This window comes from Callospermophilus lateralis, chromosome 6 (genome assembly GCF_048772815.1).
Source record: "Callospermophilus lateralis isolate mCalLat2 chromosome 6, mCalLat2.hap1, whole genome shotgun sequence".
NCBI lineage: Eukaryota > Metazoa > Chordata > Mammalia > Rodentia > Sciuridae > Callospermophilus > Callospermophilus lateralis.
The window spans coordinates 18,995,695-19,014,175 of NC_135310.1; the positions used below are offsets into that span (position 1 = coordinate 18,995,695).

The window sequence follows — 18,481 nt, forward strand, 5'->3', positions numbered from 1 at the left end:
TTGCTGGCCTGAAGTGATGTGGTTCTGTTCAGTAGTACTGCCAAGTGGCCTTTTTTTTTTTTTTTTAATTGGTTGTTCAAAACATTACAAAGCTTATATCATCTTTCATACATTTGACTCAATTGGGTTATGAACTCCCATTTTTACCCCAAATACAAATTGCAGAATCACATCGGTTACACACTCACATTTTTACATAATGGCATATTAGTGACTGCTCCAAGTGGCCTTTTATGTAGGGCTTTTTTTCCACAGAGCTAATTTAATTTTATCATTTGTTTTAAATGTATTAACTATAATTTTACATTATTGATAAGAAACTTAAGGCATAATTTTGTGACATAATTTACCCAGAGTCATATACTATGATGATTTGGAGACCTTAAGTCTATTTGGATTTTTTTTCTCTCAGTCTTTCAGTTTTCTTCCCAACCCATTGACACGTTGAAGACATGATCCTACTTTCCTAAGTTGTTTCAGCATGGTTTATTTACAAGATCATTTTTACATGAATTTATTCATGCTGTTTTCTAAAATAAAATGCAGCATATGAGAGAGAGATGCTTTGGGTTCACAGACGCCATCATAAACGTAGTTTATTGTTAGTCTCTTAATTCTGAGATATTTTTGAATATACATGTAATTGACTCACATTTAAAAAATTGAATGTATATTCTTCACAGTGCTAAATACATTCCCACAGTCTTATTTAGTGTTTTAACTAGCAATGTGAAATGTTGACATTATTTTTAGTTTATAAATGAAGAGAATGAGTTGGCAGAGAAGTGAAATGTCTGTCTTACTCCTACTAGAGCCAAGATTTGAATTTAAAATCTCTCGCTTTAATCTGTTATCCTTTCTATATACCATAACTACTGCATCCATACCGAAACGCCTAATAACAGGCACATGGTAAATCATTTTTCAGGGATAAAATACTACCTGTTGCTGGGTGTGGTGGCGGATGCCTATAATCCCAGCGGCCCCAGGCAGCTGAGACAGGAGGATTGTGAGTTCAAAGCCAGCCTCAGCGATGGCAAGATGCAAAGCAACTTAATGAGACCCTGTCTCTAAATAAAATACAAAACAGGGCTGGGGATGTGGCTCAGTGGTCCAGTGCCCCTGAGTTCAATTCCTGGTACTCACCCCATAAAATGCTACCTGTTTGTTACTGTATCTAGTTATTTTAACTCTTACAAGTCTATTTCACATTATAGGAAACAGTTTGCTGACCATTTTTATTTTCAGAGTCTGAAATCTAGCCTCTCCCACCACCACTTTTTTTTTTCTTTTGAGGAGTTTTGCTATGTTGCCCAGGCTAGCCTTGAAATTGTGATCCTCACGCCTTAGCCTCTGAGTAGCTGGGATTATATTCATTCACCCTTGTGCCCAGCTTTTATCCTCTTTTTTCATTCCTGTTTTCCCCTTCCTAATACCCTGACAATCAAGATATGCAGTATTCATAATCAAGACATCTCTCAGTGTACTTCTAGTTTTCCTTTCTTGTCCTTGCAATCCAGGGCCCTGCTATAAGAAGCCTTCCCATAAGAAGCACTTCCTCATGGTAGCTGAAGGGATAGAAAAGGTGCCAGTTAGCAGGTCTGGGACATGGATGGAATCTGAATCCTCATTTGGTAGGAGACTAGACTGGAGAGTAGTTGGATGTTAACAATAGTCTTATTATCCTGAAGAGATTATTGATTTCACTTCTGGCAGTTGGGAGGAATAAAGGTGCCTATAGGTGAGAATTCAAAGTGGGAATGGTTCTCTACTGTGCTGTCGCCAACCCTCTTTCACATCTCTTTAGTGAACTTCTGTGCACATTCTGTTATCTCCTACCTGTCTGTTGCTCTGTTTGGAGACAAGTCAGTTGTCTTTAACATCTTATTCCAAACTAATAAGTCATTCAGTTTTCAAACTCAAGCTCCAGATCTTCAGTTTTCCCTTGGACTTATGTTTTCCTGGGTTTATTGGATCTACTTAAACATTGCACTGTATGTGTCTTTTATTTGAAAGTTTGATGTAATATTCACATATATCATTAGGTGGCAGTATACAGCTATCTAGCAAAATCTTATGTCGGTTAATATAATAATAATGGAGATTAAATTTCTATGATTTCTTTTGTTCTTTTCTTACCCTTTTTCTGTTTACTAATAGATACCATTTATAAAATAGCTCTTAAAGTATATATTTTATAATAACTATTGTTCTTGATTAATTATGTGACTTTTCTTACTAAATTCCTTTTTTTTTTCTCTTAATAAATAGGTGGGAAATACACCAAGAGTGATTTCAAAGAATATGAAAAGGAACAGGATAAACCTTCGAATTTGGTCCTGAAAGATAAAGTAAAACCCAAACAGGAGTATCCTTAATAAGAATCAATTAATCAGTGTGCATTGACCACCCATTATGTGTACTATGTGATGAGCTATAAAATGTCATAAAGGCAAGTTTCTTGAATCTAAATGATTTGTAAAAAAGTAACTTATTGTTATCTTTTTTTTAAATTTTTTTAAAATACATTTTTTAGTTGTAGATGGACACAATACCTTTATTTGATTTATTTATGTGCTGCTGAGGTTCGAACCCAGTGCCTCACATGCTAGGCAAGCACTCTACCACTGAGTCACAACCCCAACCCCTTATTATTATTTTTTTTCAGTACCTTACATATACTTTGTGTTTTCATTCTAGTCTTTTTAAATTAATTCTATTATAAAGTTAAGTTCAAAAGGAATCTTAGTAACCTAAGTCTTTTCCTATTTATCATATTCCCAAATGATATTCAGGGTAAGGTGTTAATTTTCTGTATATAATTGCAATTTTTTAAATTCCTCATAATTAGAAATTCATTATTGCTAAGCTAAATCTTTTGTGCTAATCATTCTCTTATGCTTAACTTCCTTACCTAGGTAAGAAAATCCTATAGTTCTTTGTTAAGAGATTAGGTTGGTTTTTACTGCATGCTACATTTTATTTTAATAACAAATATTTATTGAGCTGCTGTTGAATGCAAGAGTTGATGTTTATAGAATTAAAAAGAAATCTACTAAGTTACTACTTAATTCAAGTTCTTCCAAGTTTTAGGTTGAGACAAGTAAAAAGCAATGAAACATACTGTTCATATTATGTCATTTAATTTGTTCACTGATTTTTTCCATTACAAATCTATCACTCCACACATTGCAAAGGTTATTTCTTTGGTGATTGTTTCTGGTAAATGGTGTCTTTGTTTCCTTTTTTCTGTTGGTGTTTCAGGGATTGTTTTTTCTTAAGCTATGTAGACATTTCTTTTCCAAGTATTTTTAAGGAAAGATGAATATCAGGTTGACCTTTATATATTTATGTTTTAAAATATTGTTGGTTGTCTATGCAGTATATAAAGCATTGTGAGATGTTAGTGCCAGGTAAATTCTGAAGAATGCTGGCAAAATCAACATCAGAAGCTTTCACAGGCAAACAGACCAACAAGCTGAGATTTGGCCCCAAAAGAGCCACATTAGAGGACATCTGACTGAAAGTCAAAATCATAAGAGAAATCGATGAAATAAATACACTTGAGATTTATCTACCGAATCTCTTAAGCTGTGTTTAGGCTACCTACTAGTAACTGTAGCTAGAAGAAGGGGAACGTGGAGGGCAAACAAAAGGAAGTACAGTTATAGAGTATAAAGCAGAGGGAGGTTTCTTTTTCCTCATGGAAGCTGAAAAGAAGAAATGCATAGCATTAAAAATGTTTAAAATTTAAGATTGTTTTAGCTGGATGTGGTGGCACACATCTGTAATCCCAGTAGCTCAGGAGGCTGAGGCAGGAGGATCACAAGTTCAAAGCCAGCCTTGACAGCTTTGTAATGCCCTAAACAACTAAGCAAAATAAAAAATAAAAAGGGCTAGGGATATGGCTCAGTGGTTATGCACCTCTAGGTTCAATGCCTGGTACCAAAAAAAAGAAAAGAAAAGAAAGAAATCAAGAGAATAGATTTCTGAGTTAAAAAAGAAAACTAGGCATATTTAAAAGTTAATCTCTAATCCAGTACTATTCCGTAGAACTTTCTAGCCAGATACAGTGGTGCACGCCTGTAATATCCTAATGACTCAGGAGGCTAAGGCAGGAGGATCACAAGTTCAAAGCTAGCCACAGCAACTTAGCAAGGCCCTAAGCAGCTTAGCAAGACCCCATCTCTAAGTAAAAATATAAAAAGAGCTGGGGATGTAGCTCAGGGGTAAAGCATCCCTGGATTCAATCCCCAGTACCAAAAAGGAACTTTCTACTTTTATAAAAATGTACTATAACTCTGTTGTCCAGTTTAACAACTAACCACATGTGGCTAGTGAGCTTATAAGATGGACTAAGGAACTGAATTTTAAATTTTTTAAAATTTTAATCATATGATTGCATATTTCTAGTATTGAACAGTACAGCTTCTAGTCTTCTGAAGTTGATGTAGAAGACAGACATGTCCTGATAACATGTCCTGATAACATTGTCAAATAATTGACAGAATATTGTACAGGAAAGAGGAAATTCATGAATCTAACCTAATAGATAATCTTTATGTTCTTGGTAGTTACTAGTTTTCATTTTAACGAGGCATTTATTTTCTCAGGTAGAACAGCAGAGAGACAGAACATGTTTATAGTATGTAAGCTACATACATACAACACAGACTCTCTTACATTCCTTTCATGTATTAAGTGATTTGTTACTTATGGCAAGGGAAGGGGATTCAGAGGACATCTGAATATATGTACAGGTAAGTTGTCTGAAGTCAGTTAAAAGGCATGATGGAGATGTACTGGATCTTGAGAGAAAGAGAAATTATAAATGTAGATTATTAATTAAAAAGACTAAAAATATTAGAAAGTTTAGATCTTAGGGAAGAAATTAGAGAAAACAAGTCAGTAGAGTCACAAATTTGTATTTTATACAAAAGATTTTAAAGTGTTGGTTTTAGTAGTTAAGTGGAAGATAGGAAGAGGCAGAACAAGTCTCTTAGTGGTGTAATGGGTAATCAACAATTATTTAATTAAAAACTGTTAAATACCCAGTTTGGCAGTGAAAAGTTCTGTCTCTAACCACATGGAACTTGCATTTTATTTTGGAGTGTGGCAGATGAGATACTAACATAAAATACCTACCATTAATAGGCTGGAGCATTGCAAAGAAGTAAATTCATGGGCTAGACATAGTGGCATGTGCCTGTATTTTAGCTACTCAGAAGTTTGAGTAAGGCAGGAGGATCAGTTGAGCTTCTGTGTTCAAGACCAGCCTAGCCAACATAGCAAGATAACATTTAAAAAAAAAAAAAAAAGTCCATTTGTGTGGCGCTGGGGTTGTGGCTCAGTGGTAGAGCACTTGCCTAGCATGTGTGAGGCACTGGGTTTGATTCTCAGCACTGCATATAAACAAATAAAATAAAGGTCCATTGACAACTAAAAAAGTATTTTTTTAAAAAAAGTACATTTGTGGGATATGAGGGCATTCTGTCAAGTAACATTCAAACTATAACTTGAATATAGGGCAGAGGATAGCCGCTGAGCCAGTCAACTTCTTTATTTAATTTTGGTCTGTCATTTAAGAAAGATTATACCTTTTGTATGTGTATCTTAAGAAAGATACTGGGGATTGAATCCAGGGCCTCATCTATGCTAGGAAGTACTATACCACTGAGCTACATTCTCCACCTCGTTTTATTTGGAGACATGGTCTCACTAAGTTGCCCAGACTGGCCTCAAACTTGGAATCCTCCTGAGACACTGGGATCACAGGTATATGCCTCTGTGCCTGCCATAAAATAGTATTTTTATTAGTCACCATTATACTTCATGTTCTGTTCTATGGTATGTCTAATAATGCTGATCATAACCTATGGATTTTAGCCCCATTGGTTTGAAGAACAATGCTGCAAAACATCTTTGACAGAGGGAGCCCCATGTACTGGGCACACAAGGGCTGTTGGATTTGTATCTGAGAGAAAATCCAGAAGGCACTCTGGGTGCCATAGTATACAGGAGAAAAAAAATTTGAGATAATGGAGTGATAAGGCTAATATGGGCTGACGAACATTTTTAGCCATCTGGAGGAAAGCTAGAAGGCATAGTGTTCCTATTTGGTATTATATAGACAAGAGACATCCTTGAGGAAAGCCTTGAGCTGTGGCTTTGTGAAAACAGATATGAGACTCGTCCTGAAGGAAGTGTGTCTGTTTACTCCAGTTCCACATGCAACTACAATAGTTCCTGTATTTTTGGCTTCCTCATAAGCTTTCTTTTGAAAACTGCTATTGTAGCCCATGTCAGCCTGCTTGAAAATCCAATTTAGAAGTTGAGATTACTTTTAGAAGAAGTTATAACAATTTTATCTTTTCTCTATTCTAAGACATTATTAATTTTCCTTCTTTCTTTTCTTCCTTCCCTATGGATTGAACTCAGGGCTTCATCATACTGGGGAGGTTCATCCTACTATACCATGGCCCCATTATTAAAATTTTAATAATGTATTTATATGAACTTTAGGAAATATTCATTCAGTTCTATCTCCTAGAAAAATAATGATTTTTCATCTTATTTATTTATTTTGGTACTGAGGATTGAACCCAGGGATACTTTACCACTGAGCTACATCCCCAGCCCTTTTTATTTTGGTTATTTGAGACAGGGTCTTGCTAAGTTGCTGTGGGTTTCTCTGAGTTGCCTAGGCTGGCCTCAAATTTGCTATCCTGCCTCAGCCTCTGATTCGTTGGGATTATAGGTGTGCACCATCCTGGCCAGTGATAGTGTTTATTTCTTTTTGTTCCTTTCAAGCCTTTTTATGAAGTCTTTTTATTAAGTTGTATAAAGTTATAATCACTGTATGGTATATTCAGTTTTTGATTTAAGCTTTTTCTACTTTTAGTTTTCATAGACATCTTTCCACATTTTTTAGAGCATTTATCATTTGTCAACAACTCTCTTTAGAATATATCATGATGAAATACTATATTTAATTATCTTTATTACTAAATATTTTCCTACTCTAATATTAAAAATAATTCTGCTATCTATATCTTTGTTCATTTAACTTATTTTAATTTCTATCAATTCTTATTGGAATTTAAACATGATAACTGTTTGATATACTTTGCTGAATTTCCTTCTGTAGCATCAGTCTGAAAGAAAAACCATGGGAGTACTTGTTTTCTTTTGGGGCTGGGGTGGGGCGTAGTAGGGGTTGAACCCAGAGGCATTAGGCCACTGAGGTATATCTCCAGTCCTTTTTATTTATTATTTTAAGACAGGATCTCGTTAAGTTGCCCAGATTGGCCTTGAAATTATTGTTCTCCTCCTCAGCTCTCAAATTGCTGGTGGTTTATATATAGCTTTTCTGGTATTTGGGTTTATACTATCTTAATTTTTAATTTTTTTCTAGATAAAGATAGACCTTGTTTTCTAAGTTTTAAGTTTTTCATTATTAACAAATATATTTCCTTCTTTCTTTTCTCTCTCTCTTTCTCTCTCTCTGATACTGGAGATTAAGCCCAGGGGCACTTTATCAGTGAATTATATACCATCTTTTATTTATTTATTTATTTTTGAGATTAGGTCTCACTTTCTGAGGCTGACCTTGAACTTGAGATCTTCTTGCATCAGCTTTCTAAGTTGCTAGGATTACAGGCACCGTCCAGCATGTTTCCTTATTTCTTTTGCTAGTTGTATTTTCATTTGTGGACATTGTTTTTTATTTCCCCCTTCATATTTTTTGCTTACTAATTAACTGTTAAAAAACTGTAAAGTTTTTTGCATTTCTCCTTATTACATAATGAAAGAAAATAACTGTTTATTTTAGACATATTCTCTATGCTTTTGAGGTGCTATTTGCTTTTGCTTTTTATCCCGCAACATTTGTATTATTTTAGCAGTTTAGGAAGAGGTTTTGGTTTAAGTCCCATTGTTTGTTGCCCTCAAACGTCACTGTTACACAGATCACAACAAGGACTATTGTTTGGTTCGATGTGGCTTCATGAACAGGCTGGCAGTCTACCGCATTGATTTGGAATTCACTGGAGAACTCTTGTCCTGAAATGGTATTTCCATTCCATACCAGGGTGGCTGTGCCTGTGTATAGGCCAGATAAGAGACGGCGCCACTTATCCACGGTGGTATAGTAGAAAGACTCCTTAGCAGCTCTGCAGGCGTGAGCCATATAAGTACTAAAAGCCACAGATGCCATTTCTGGATCTGTAGAAAGTAGCCCCTGCCAGGGTGTCCCCTCTAACTTAGGGCGCCAGGGGCTGTGCTATGCCATCCTAATCCATAGTGACTCACTCACTGGTCCCCCTCCAATGGGCTGTGCTCCCTGGAGGGGCCCACTGTTTGCTCTAAAAAGTTACATTTGGCCTTCTAACCTCCCATATCTACCAGATTCTTATGTTTTGATGTTTTTATCTGTCATTTCTCATATTTGCCCTTAACTAAGTGTTGCAGTGCAAAATATGATCTTATACTAGATGAGCAGGCAGAAGACTCAAAATCAAGTCACTCACACACAAGTAAAAAACACAAGAAGAAAACCCGGCACTGCTCTGAAGAAAAGGAAGATGAGGACTACATGCCAATCAGAAATACTAACCAGGTACTTCAGATGTCCAACTTACATTCAAAGAAATAAAATTTTATTCCTCTGTAAATGACACGTTAGTGACACAATTTAGGAGGTAAAGGATAGTTCTGAACAAGGATAGGTATTAGTTCCTAGCTTTAAAATTAGAATGATTGTACAGGGGTAATGGACTTTTTCAAGAATATTTTTTCCAAGTTATAAAAGATTGTTTTCAGCCAGGCAGGGTGGGGCACACCTGTAATCTCAGTGGCTCAGAAAGCTGAGGCAGGAGGATCACAACAAAAGCAAGGTGCTGAAAACTCAGTGAGACCCTGTTTCTGAATAATATACAAAATAGGGCTGGGGATGTGACTCAGTTGTCAAGTGCTCCTGAGTTCAATCTCCGATATCCGCTCTCTCCTCCCCGCAAAAAAAAAAAAAAAAAAAATTGTTTTCAGAGTCACTTAAGTTATACATTTCCACATTGTGAAACTAGAGCAATTTCCATCCTTGTGAATGCTCTGAAACAAGTTAACTGCTGAAAAAATGTTTCTCGGTTGTTAGCTTAATTTGTCAACAGGGGTTTCACATATAGAACTTGCAGACCTGGAGATTTTATGGCTATAAAAAAAATTATGACCTTTTATATTGTATATATGAAATAAAAACAGCACTTATAATTTATCATCCCAAAGTTCTTCAGAAGAGCAAATTTTCTAAAATTATAACAAAAATTCCCTGAAGGAATTGATTATAAAAAGAAAAAAATCATTTCTAATGTGTGTCTTTTTTCCTCCATTAAACAAAAAGCAAGTAACATCCCAGCTCCTTGATTTTGATTTTGTTTTAGCATTTTTTTGGTACCAGGGATTGAACCCAGGGGCACTCAACCACTGAGCTGCATCCCCAGACTTTTTTATACTTTCTTTAGAGACGATGTCTTCCTAAGTTGCTTAGGGCCTTGCTAAATTGCTGAGGCTGGCTTTGAACTCACCATCTCCTGCCTCAGCTTCCTGAGCCACTGGGATTACAAGCATGTGCCATTTTGCCCGGCTTGATTTTGTTTTACCACACATAAGACATGTGAGCTAGTCCCTGGTTGACCATGACTTCAGTCGCCTGAGGGGAGGAGGGAAGAAATTGAGGAAGAAGGTGAGAATGTCTAACAAAGACACAGATGGAGAAATGTAGTATGGTAGGCAAAATAAAGAGTGTTCTGTCAGGGGATTTAGGCTTATGTTTCTATACTTTTAGTCATGATGAGACCTTGACAAGTTATTTAACTTTCTGAGCCACAGTTTCTTAGCATGTTGCTAAGATTAAATGGGAAAAAAAAAAATCATGTATTCAAACATTTTTCTATACTGACTTTTCTTTCTACCCTATTTTTACCATAATCAAATTTCTGTTTTAGCCAGGCATGGTGGCACACGCCTGTAAACCCAGCTGCTAGGGAGGCTGAGACAGGAGGATTACAGATTCAAAGCCAGCCTCAGCAAAAGCAAGGTGCTAAGCAACACAGTGAGATCCTGTCTCTAAATAAAATATAAAATAGGGCTGGGGATGTGGCTCAGTGGTCAAGTGTCCCTGAGTTCAATCCCCAGTACCCACCACCACATTATTTTTTTATTACTTTAATGGTTTCCCTGTGGTTATGCCATTAATTGAGTTCACATTTCAGTTAATTTGTTTTATTTTTGTTGTTGTTGTTGTTGTTATTAAAGGATTGTTTAAATAGTTTGGGGTTTGAGTTTTTAAAACTATATGCTTCAAAAGTAAAATCTTCAAAATGGTACATGCAAAGAACCTAACTTCTCTACCACTGTCCCTCTTCCTTTTCTTTTCCTCCCTATAAGTATCCATTTTATGGTTTATATTCATTTTTTTAAAAAAATCAGTAGAATGTTTGATAAGTATTCTTAGCTGTGTCCCAGAAAGCATACATCCCTACCCTTTGCTATTGTGTAACAGAATTATAATCTCTCTTTCCATTGTCAGTTAGCTATTTACAGATTACATTGTTCATGCATTGTCCTGGTTGTACTGCACCTTTGTCTGTTTCTGCAAATATTCCTTATGAATCAGTAGTAATAAAAGCAATAGTAGCTAACATATTGTCCTTATGATGTGAGATGTGTTCTCTTATTCCCATTATACAACGAAGAAACTGGAAAATGAAAAAAAGATTTAAGCTACTGGACCCTAGTTTTACATAGATAGTAAATAATAGAATCAACATTTACATCAGACTCATACTGCTCTATTGCAGTTCTTACCTAGAATATATTCTTTTCAGTTTTCTTTCCTCAGTTATCTGAGACAGTTTGCCCCATATATAATATCCAAGTAGGATATAACAGGACTGTCTCCTGTCTCTTCATTTCTGTTCTCTATTGATTTAGGCAGAGATTATCCCAGACTTTTTTTAATGGTGGTTATATCACATTCCTGAGATATGTTTAACACATTTTCCACTGTAAAACCCATAATCGTCCCTCCAACCACATGCTATTTTTAGCTACAGTTCTTTGTCCTGCACTAGTATGTGGAATCTTTGATGAAGTGATGCCTGAGGTAAACATTGGTGTATTTAAGGTAATCAGAGGTCTAAACAGTTCAAAGACAGACGGCATTTTAATTCTGTCCTCACCTAACTTTTATGAACCTTTTGATCCTGCTGTTAATCATTACTTGTAATCTTACAATGGCAAATATTCTTCTCTTTTGGCATGGAGTAAAAAGCATCACATTTTGGGGAGAATACAACTAACATTTTTAGAAGAATTTTAAGGGATTTGGTAACTATAAAATTATTAAATCTTGAATAATAATTTTCTAACTTTATTTCTTTCCTCTAAGTGGGTATTAAAGTAAATGTTTTGAGTATTATATTTGATTTAATAACATAGCTATAATGATTTTGTCTTCTTTTTAATAAAATTCAACACCAGCATTTTTTATTTCAGCCTCAAAGACAATAATAGTTAAAGCACATTTTTTAGTACTATCTAAATTTTTAGGCATAGTTCAGATTTTCCTATTTCTTGGTATTTTGCTGGGTAAGTCCAATTTCCTCAGAAAGTTTTAACTTATTTCTTCAAATTGTTTTTATTGAATGACAGCCTTAATATTCAATTTGAAAGCTTCTTTGTTTTTCCACCTAATGTCTTAATTCCAAAGATGGTTTTTATGTTGAAGTTTGGGTTTTACTGGGGCTACAGGAAATGAGTAGTCAGCCTTGGGTTGCCTGATTGAGAAGTGTTCAGACTAGGTGTCAATTCTCCACTGAGGTGTTTGTAGTATGTGTATTCTTGTAATTTGGCACTTGAACATTTTTGTTGTCATTTTAATGATTTAATGTTGTTTTAGTGATTCAGATTTTATAAAATCTTTGATTTAATCCCAGAGATTAGATGTGAAGATACTGTCCCATAAACTCTGAAACTTTTGTACGTTGGGGGGAAACCTAGAACTTTAATGTTTATTGTGATTTGATCAGTTAATTATCTTTGACCCTTATAGATCTCTAAAGTCTCAGTCTCCTTATTGCTAGAATGAGGTTAAGATTGCACTCCTGAAGCACAGCGCTGTGTTAGCACATACTTAGAGGGTCCATTCAACTATGCCTTCATCCAGCCCCACAAATTTGTGTCCTGCATCCGCCCAGAACTAATTCTTCCTTGTTTTTCAGTTCTCACATGCACTATTTCCATCAGCCTTCTTGTAACCACTCCAAACCAAAACCTACTCTTTTTTTTCTTTTTTTTTTTAATTCTGTTTTTGGGTTTATTTGAAATTGTTTGCTCTTTGAAATTTACATTGAATATTCATGAATATTCAGATTAGATTTCATAATGGATTTCAGGAGGGTTTGGATAATGTGTTTATATATTCCCAGTATTTGTTAAAATTTTATTTAAGGTTTAAAATGTTTTAGATTTTAATCTCATAATCTCCTAAACCACTGGGATTACAGGCATTTGCTACCATAACCAGGCAGTGTCTACATTTTAAAACTTTATTGTTTCAATCAATATAGAAATAAATACTATGTGTTGAGGCAGAATATATGTTGCAAGAAGCCCCCAGAATTCAAAGTATGCCACTCCACAAATGTCATGTTTTGCTAGAAAATTGTTGGTAAGGGACTAAACCACAATCCTATTCATCTTGTGTGTTTGTGAAACTGAGGATTGAACCCAGGGCCTCACACATGGGAGGGAAGCACTCTACCACTGAGCCATATGCCCACCTAATCTACTTCATAGACTTTTATAGAATGATGAGAGCTATTGAATTGTGTGGAAAATCATGAATCGGTTTATATTATATTCTACAAACAGTGTCATTATTACAATTATGCTAGATCTATTTTTATATATTATAAACTATTCCAGGTTCAAAGCAAGGTATACAGTTTATGAAATAATCATCTGCATAAAATTCAGCCTTTAACCATGAGTCATGGTCTATCACTCTGGATTTTAAACTTGACAGTTATATCTACTATAATAATGTTAACAGTGAGGGAATCAGGACTTTTAGGAGTTTAATTCTCAGAATTTTACCTTTTCTTTGAAAAATGTTTAAGAAATCCAAATTTTACAGGCTCTTGAAAGGATTAGCTCTGGTCTTTCTGGATTTCAACCACTTTCTGAAATACTTGTTTCAATTAAAAGAGAAGACACAACAAAAAGTATTGTTAAATAGTTCTTTTCTGTATGGAAACATTACTATTTAATCACTAAGAATAGAATTTTTAAATATACCTATTGTGTTGTCTCCAGGACAGTGGAGTATTCCAGTGTTTCTTAACTAATTTTTAAGAAATGTGTAGTAATAATTTTAACAAAAATATGTAAAAGCCTGGCCTAAACATATAAAAATGTATTTGAAGATCTAGAGAGGAGATTTATGCAATAAAACCCTTTGAAAATTAATTGGGACTGCAAGTGGGAGACCCTGAGTTCAATCCCTAGAACAAAAATTTAAATTAAAAAAAAAAAAAGTAATCACCCAGACCAAAGTAAAGCAGTATCTGTTTTCATTTTAAACTGATTGACTTATCTAAGGCCTCTTCCTGCTGTTATTTAAATATCTTCTTTATAGAATTCTTAATGGGGATGGTAGTAGCTCCATTGAAGATCAATAATGGGACAGACACTTTTGGAGGAATGGAGAAAGGGAAAGTGGAAATGTAACTGTAGTATTTAGAAATTTGGGTATAGCAACGTTACTTTAAACACTTGTTCTAATTTCACTTGGCAGTTTCAGTTCCATGTTGTGGATATGATTGTTCAGTTCAACCTAAGTAGCAGATACAGAGCAATGAGACTGAGAAGTAAAATTGTTAAATCTTTTTCTGAGTTATTTTGCTTTTTATGTCTGATTCTTGGCATTACCAGGAGTATTTAAATTTGAGCTGTGGGCTGGGATTGTGGCTCAGTGGTAGAACGCTCGCCTAGCATGGGTGGGACCCGGGTTCCATTCTCAGCACGACATAAAAATAAAGGCATTGTGTTGTGTCCATCTACACCTAAAAAATAAATATTTAAAAAAAATAAATTTGAGCTGTTACAATAGCTTGCTAATAGTGGACTTTTCTAGACTTTATTAACCAACAGTGCTCACAAAGTGATTATTTTACTGGTAACTCTTAACTCTTTCTGCATTTCCTTGACAGGATATATATAGGGAAATGGGGTTTGGTCATTATGAAGAGGATGAAAGCTGTTGGGAGAAACAAAAGAGTGAAAAGAGAGATCGACCTCAGAACCGAAGTCGCAGCCGATCTCGTGAGAGGGATGGCCATTACAGTAACAGTCATAAGCCCAAATACCAAACAGATCCTTATGAAAGAGAAAGGAGTAAAAAGAGGGACCGAAGCAGAAGTCCAAAGAAGTCCAAAGACAAAGAAAAATCTAAGTACAGATGAAAGATGAAGAATCAGAAATGAGTGGCTGACGTGCTTCTTGACTTAAACAGATGTTTAGATGTTGTATCAAAGCAGTTAAAGATTGTGTGTTCGTTTTCATTCTAGGATTATGGCCCTTTTAGATTAATACTGATGGCATAGGGCACTGAGAGATAAAAAAATTGAACATTTCCTGTACATTCTTTTTTTTAAAAAATACTTAATTTTATTGTTATACAGAAATGGCATAATTCATTTTTGTCTTTCACAGTTTTACTCTTTTTTAAAATGAAGTCTTTCATATTATAAAAATGCATAAACATGTATATATAAGGTATAAGGAATAATAAATATAAGTAGCTGTATACCCCTCAGCTAGCATAAGAAATAGAACATTACTTACATTTAACATATATGCCCTGTCTCCCTCTCAAGTAATTATTATTCTGAGTTTTGCGTTTGTCATTCTCTTGCTTCTTGGTGTAGTTTTACAACATATGTATGTATCCCTAAATGAAATGTTAATTTTGTATGTTTTTAAATTTTATATAAATGGCATAATTATGTTTACTTCTGTGACTTTTTTTCAATTAGCATTTTTTTCAAAGACTTCATTTTTATTGCTATGTAGTGTTGTATGGATATATACTATAACTTATCCATTCCTTTGCTAATGGATATTTGGGTTTTGTTTGGTCCTTTTTGTTTGTGCTATTGCAGGCAGTGCTGCTATGAACATTCTTTATCTGGGAGTGATATTGCCAGGTCATGTGGTTTGAGAATCTTATCTTTACAAGATAATGCCAAATTTTATTCTAAAGGGGTTGTCCTGATTACACCCCATCAGCATTATTTTGTTCTGTTATCTTTGTTTTACATCTCCAATAGTTCTTACTTTCAGACCTGAAACCTTACCAGTCTAGTGGATGTTAAGTGATACTGTGATTTCCATCCAGAAGACTTATATTATTCCTGTCTTTGTTCTTTTATATGTAAGTTATCAGTTTTTTCCCAGACTGCTGTTCTCTTTATCACTGCATTTAAACAATTTGATTTTGATGTACTTGGTATAGTTTTGTTCACATTTCTTCTGCCAGTATTTATCTGTGGGTTTATGGTTTTCACCAAATTTAGAAATTGTTTCGTATTAGTCCTTCAATTATGTTTTTCTGTTCCTTTCTTCCTCTTCCTCTTCTCCTGGGGTTCCAGTTACCTGTATTTTAGGACACTTAAAGTTGTCCCATAGCACACAGATGCTCCATCCAGTTTCTTAGTCTTTTTCTGTTTCATATGAAGTAGTTTCCATTGCTGCCTCCTCATGTTCATTAATGTTTTCTTCTGAGAAGGATCTAGTCATTTCATCCCATCCAAAGTATATTTACCTTAGACATTATATTTTTAATCTTTAGAAGTTTCATTTGTGTCTTTTTCTGTCTTCTCTCTCTCTTTTTTATGGGTGGAGGGGTAACGAAGAATTGAACTCAGGGGCACTCAACCACTGAGACCCATCCCCAGCCTTGTTTTGTATTTTAGAGACAGGATCTCACTGAGTTGCTTTAGTGCATCACTTTTGCTGAGGCTGGCTTTGAACTCTCCTGCCTTAGCCTCCCAAGCCACTGAGATTACAGGCATGCACCACCGTGCCCAGCTATAGTATATTTTTAATAGCTGCTTTAATGTACTTATTCATTCTCTACCCTCATTCCCTACCTCCATTGTAATATTGGGTTAAAAAAATACAAAGAACAACAACAAAAAAGTTACACATTCTGGAATTATTTGATGGAATCTTCATGGTCCCCTCAAGTCTCTATTTTCTGTAAATGAAGTTAGGTGTAGATATATAATTAGAGAATTAGATTATACGTTTTAGGCAGAACATTTAGAATTTGATAGCAAATGTATCAACCTTTTCCCTCTGTGTTTATGGTTTTCACCAAATTTAGAAATGCTTTTGTATTCTGTTGAAGAAATCTACCAGAGCTGGAGGTATAGCTCAGTGGTACTGAGTGTTTGCCTAGCATACATCAGGCCCTGGGATCAGTCCCCAGTGCCATGAAAAAAAAAAAAAAACAAAAAAGAAATTACTTATTCTGTAGTAATAAAGATAAATTATGTTCTAAAAATTATAAGGCTTTGTATTTTTACATTTAAATCTATATTGAATGTGTGTGTGTGTGTGTGTGTGTGTGTGTTTTATGATTCAGGGATCCAAATTCACTTTTTACATTAGTTTTTTGTTATTGTTGTTGTTTGTTTGTTTTTAACATTTATTTGGATATAACCAGTTGCCTGAAGCCCATTGTTGAAAGCTTAGTCCATTCTCTGTTGATCTACAGTTCTATTTGTATATGAGTTTCTGTATATGTGTGGGTTTTATTTCATGAGATCACCATTCCTTTGGTTTATTGTCTGTCCCAGAGCCAGTATCAAACACATGTATTTCTATGACTTAACAGAAAGTCTCAGTATTTAAACAGGTCCTTCTATCTGTTAGGAATGGCTTAACTCTTCATTCTTTATAACTTTAGAACCATCTTACCATGTTTCCTGAAGAATTCTATGGGGACTTTAATTGCATTAGCATTAAAATAGTCAATTACTTTCAGGAAAAAATAATCTTTATAATATTGAATCTTTCTATTCATTAAGCTACATACTTCTCCATTTAGTTCTTAGAATTTTCCTAATAAAGCTTTTGATCATCTAGGTTGGATTTATTCTGTTTCCTTTTTTAAAATGTGCTATTGTAAATGGCATCTTAAAAATAAATTTTTGGTTTGCTGACAAGTTGTTTTTTGATTACTACTCATATTCAGCCATTTCACTCAGTTTTTTATATTTAAAATTTGTAGGGTTTGGGGGTCTATTATGTGGACAATAATATCTGCAAATAATGACAGTCTTTTTTTTTTCCTTTGCTAATTATTTAAAAATTTAAAAATAAATATTATTATGTGGTAGTGTTATGGTGCTTTCTGGCAAAAAAATTCTAGTATAATGTTGAATAGGATGGTGATTTCTTATGATTTTAGCTGGCTAAAATTTCCAGTACAGTGATGAAAAAATGGCCTGCAATTTTTTGTTATTGTTTTTGTCTAGTTTTAATGTCCAAATTATAGAATGAGGTAGGGAATGCTTTTTGCCACCACCCTTCATCTGGAAAAGAAGAAAAAGACTTAAATTATCTGTTTCTTAAACGTTGGATAGAGTTTGCCTACAAAATTATCTGAATGTTGTATTTCTTTTTGTGAAAAAAAAAATTCTCAACTCTTGTTACATTTTAATGATTGTGAATTATTAGCCTTTCTGTGTTTTTAGTGTTAGCATTTTGGTGATTACATTTTTCTGGGAATTTATCATATTCATTGAAGTTTTTAGGTTGATTGACTCACAGTTGCTCATAGCTTTATCTGGTAGATTTTTACCATCCCTTTGTTTTTACATTATTGTTTTAGTATGCCTCATAAATAGCATATAGTTTTAATCTAAACTGATGAGTTTAACGCACTGTAATGTTTACTGATACATTTGGATGTGTACTGATACATTTGGACTGTTCTTTATTTTTGTTTGTTTTTGCAATGCTGGAGATCAAATCCAGGGCCCTGCACATGCTAGGCAAGCACCCTACCACTGAGCTACATCCCTAGCTGGTAGTATTCTCATAGTACTTGCTGGCTATCTCATTTTGTACTTTTTCTGGCTTCCCCAACCCTATTTTCTTTTAAATTAACTTAAAAATTATGTTAGTTCAACCCATTTGAGAAATTGCTTTTCACTTTCACCATCCATACTTAACTCATTAAAGCCCTATTTTTCAATTCTATGAATATTTCAGTGAAATTAGCACAGGCGCATTAAAATAGGTTAGAAATCATAATCTAAAACTTACATATTATTTATGTATATCCATAAATAACATACATACATATGCAAATAATTTTTTTAATATTTACTTTTTAGACGTAGATGGACACAAC

At 34.5% G+C, this 18,481-nt stretch overlaps 1 protein-coding gene across 3 annotated transcripts in view; it reads left to right on the forward strand.

The window, feature by feature from the left end:
- Window positions 1–17,149, forward strand: part of Ppil4 (peptidylprolyl isomerase like 4) — a 36,632-nt gene extending 19,483 nt beyond the window's left edge. For all 3 annotated transcript variants that reach the window (XM_076859652.2, XM_076859653.2, XM_076859654.2), the window contains 3 exons: window positions 2,272–2,368; window positions 8,470–8,617; window positions 14,268–17,149. In XM_076859652.2, the coding sequence (XP_076715767.1) occupies window positions 2,272–2,368; window positions 8,470–8,617; window positions 14,268–14,519 (497 nt within the window). In that variant the 3' untranslated portion in view covers window positions 14,520–17,149. The remainder of the gene's footprint in view (window positions 1–2,271; window positions 2,369–8,469; window positions 8,618–14,267) is intronic.
- The last annotated feature ends 1,332 nt before the right edge of the window (window positions 17,150–18,481 follow it).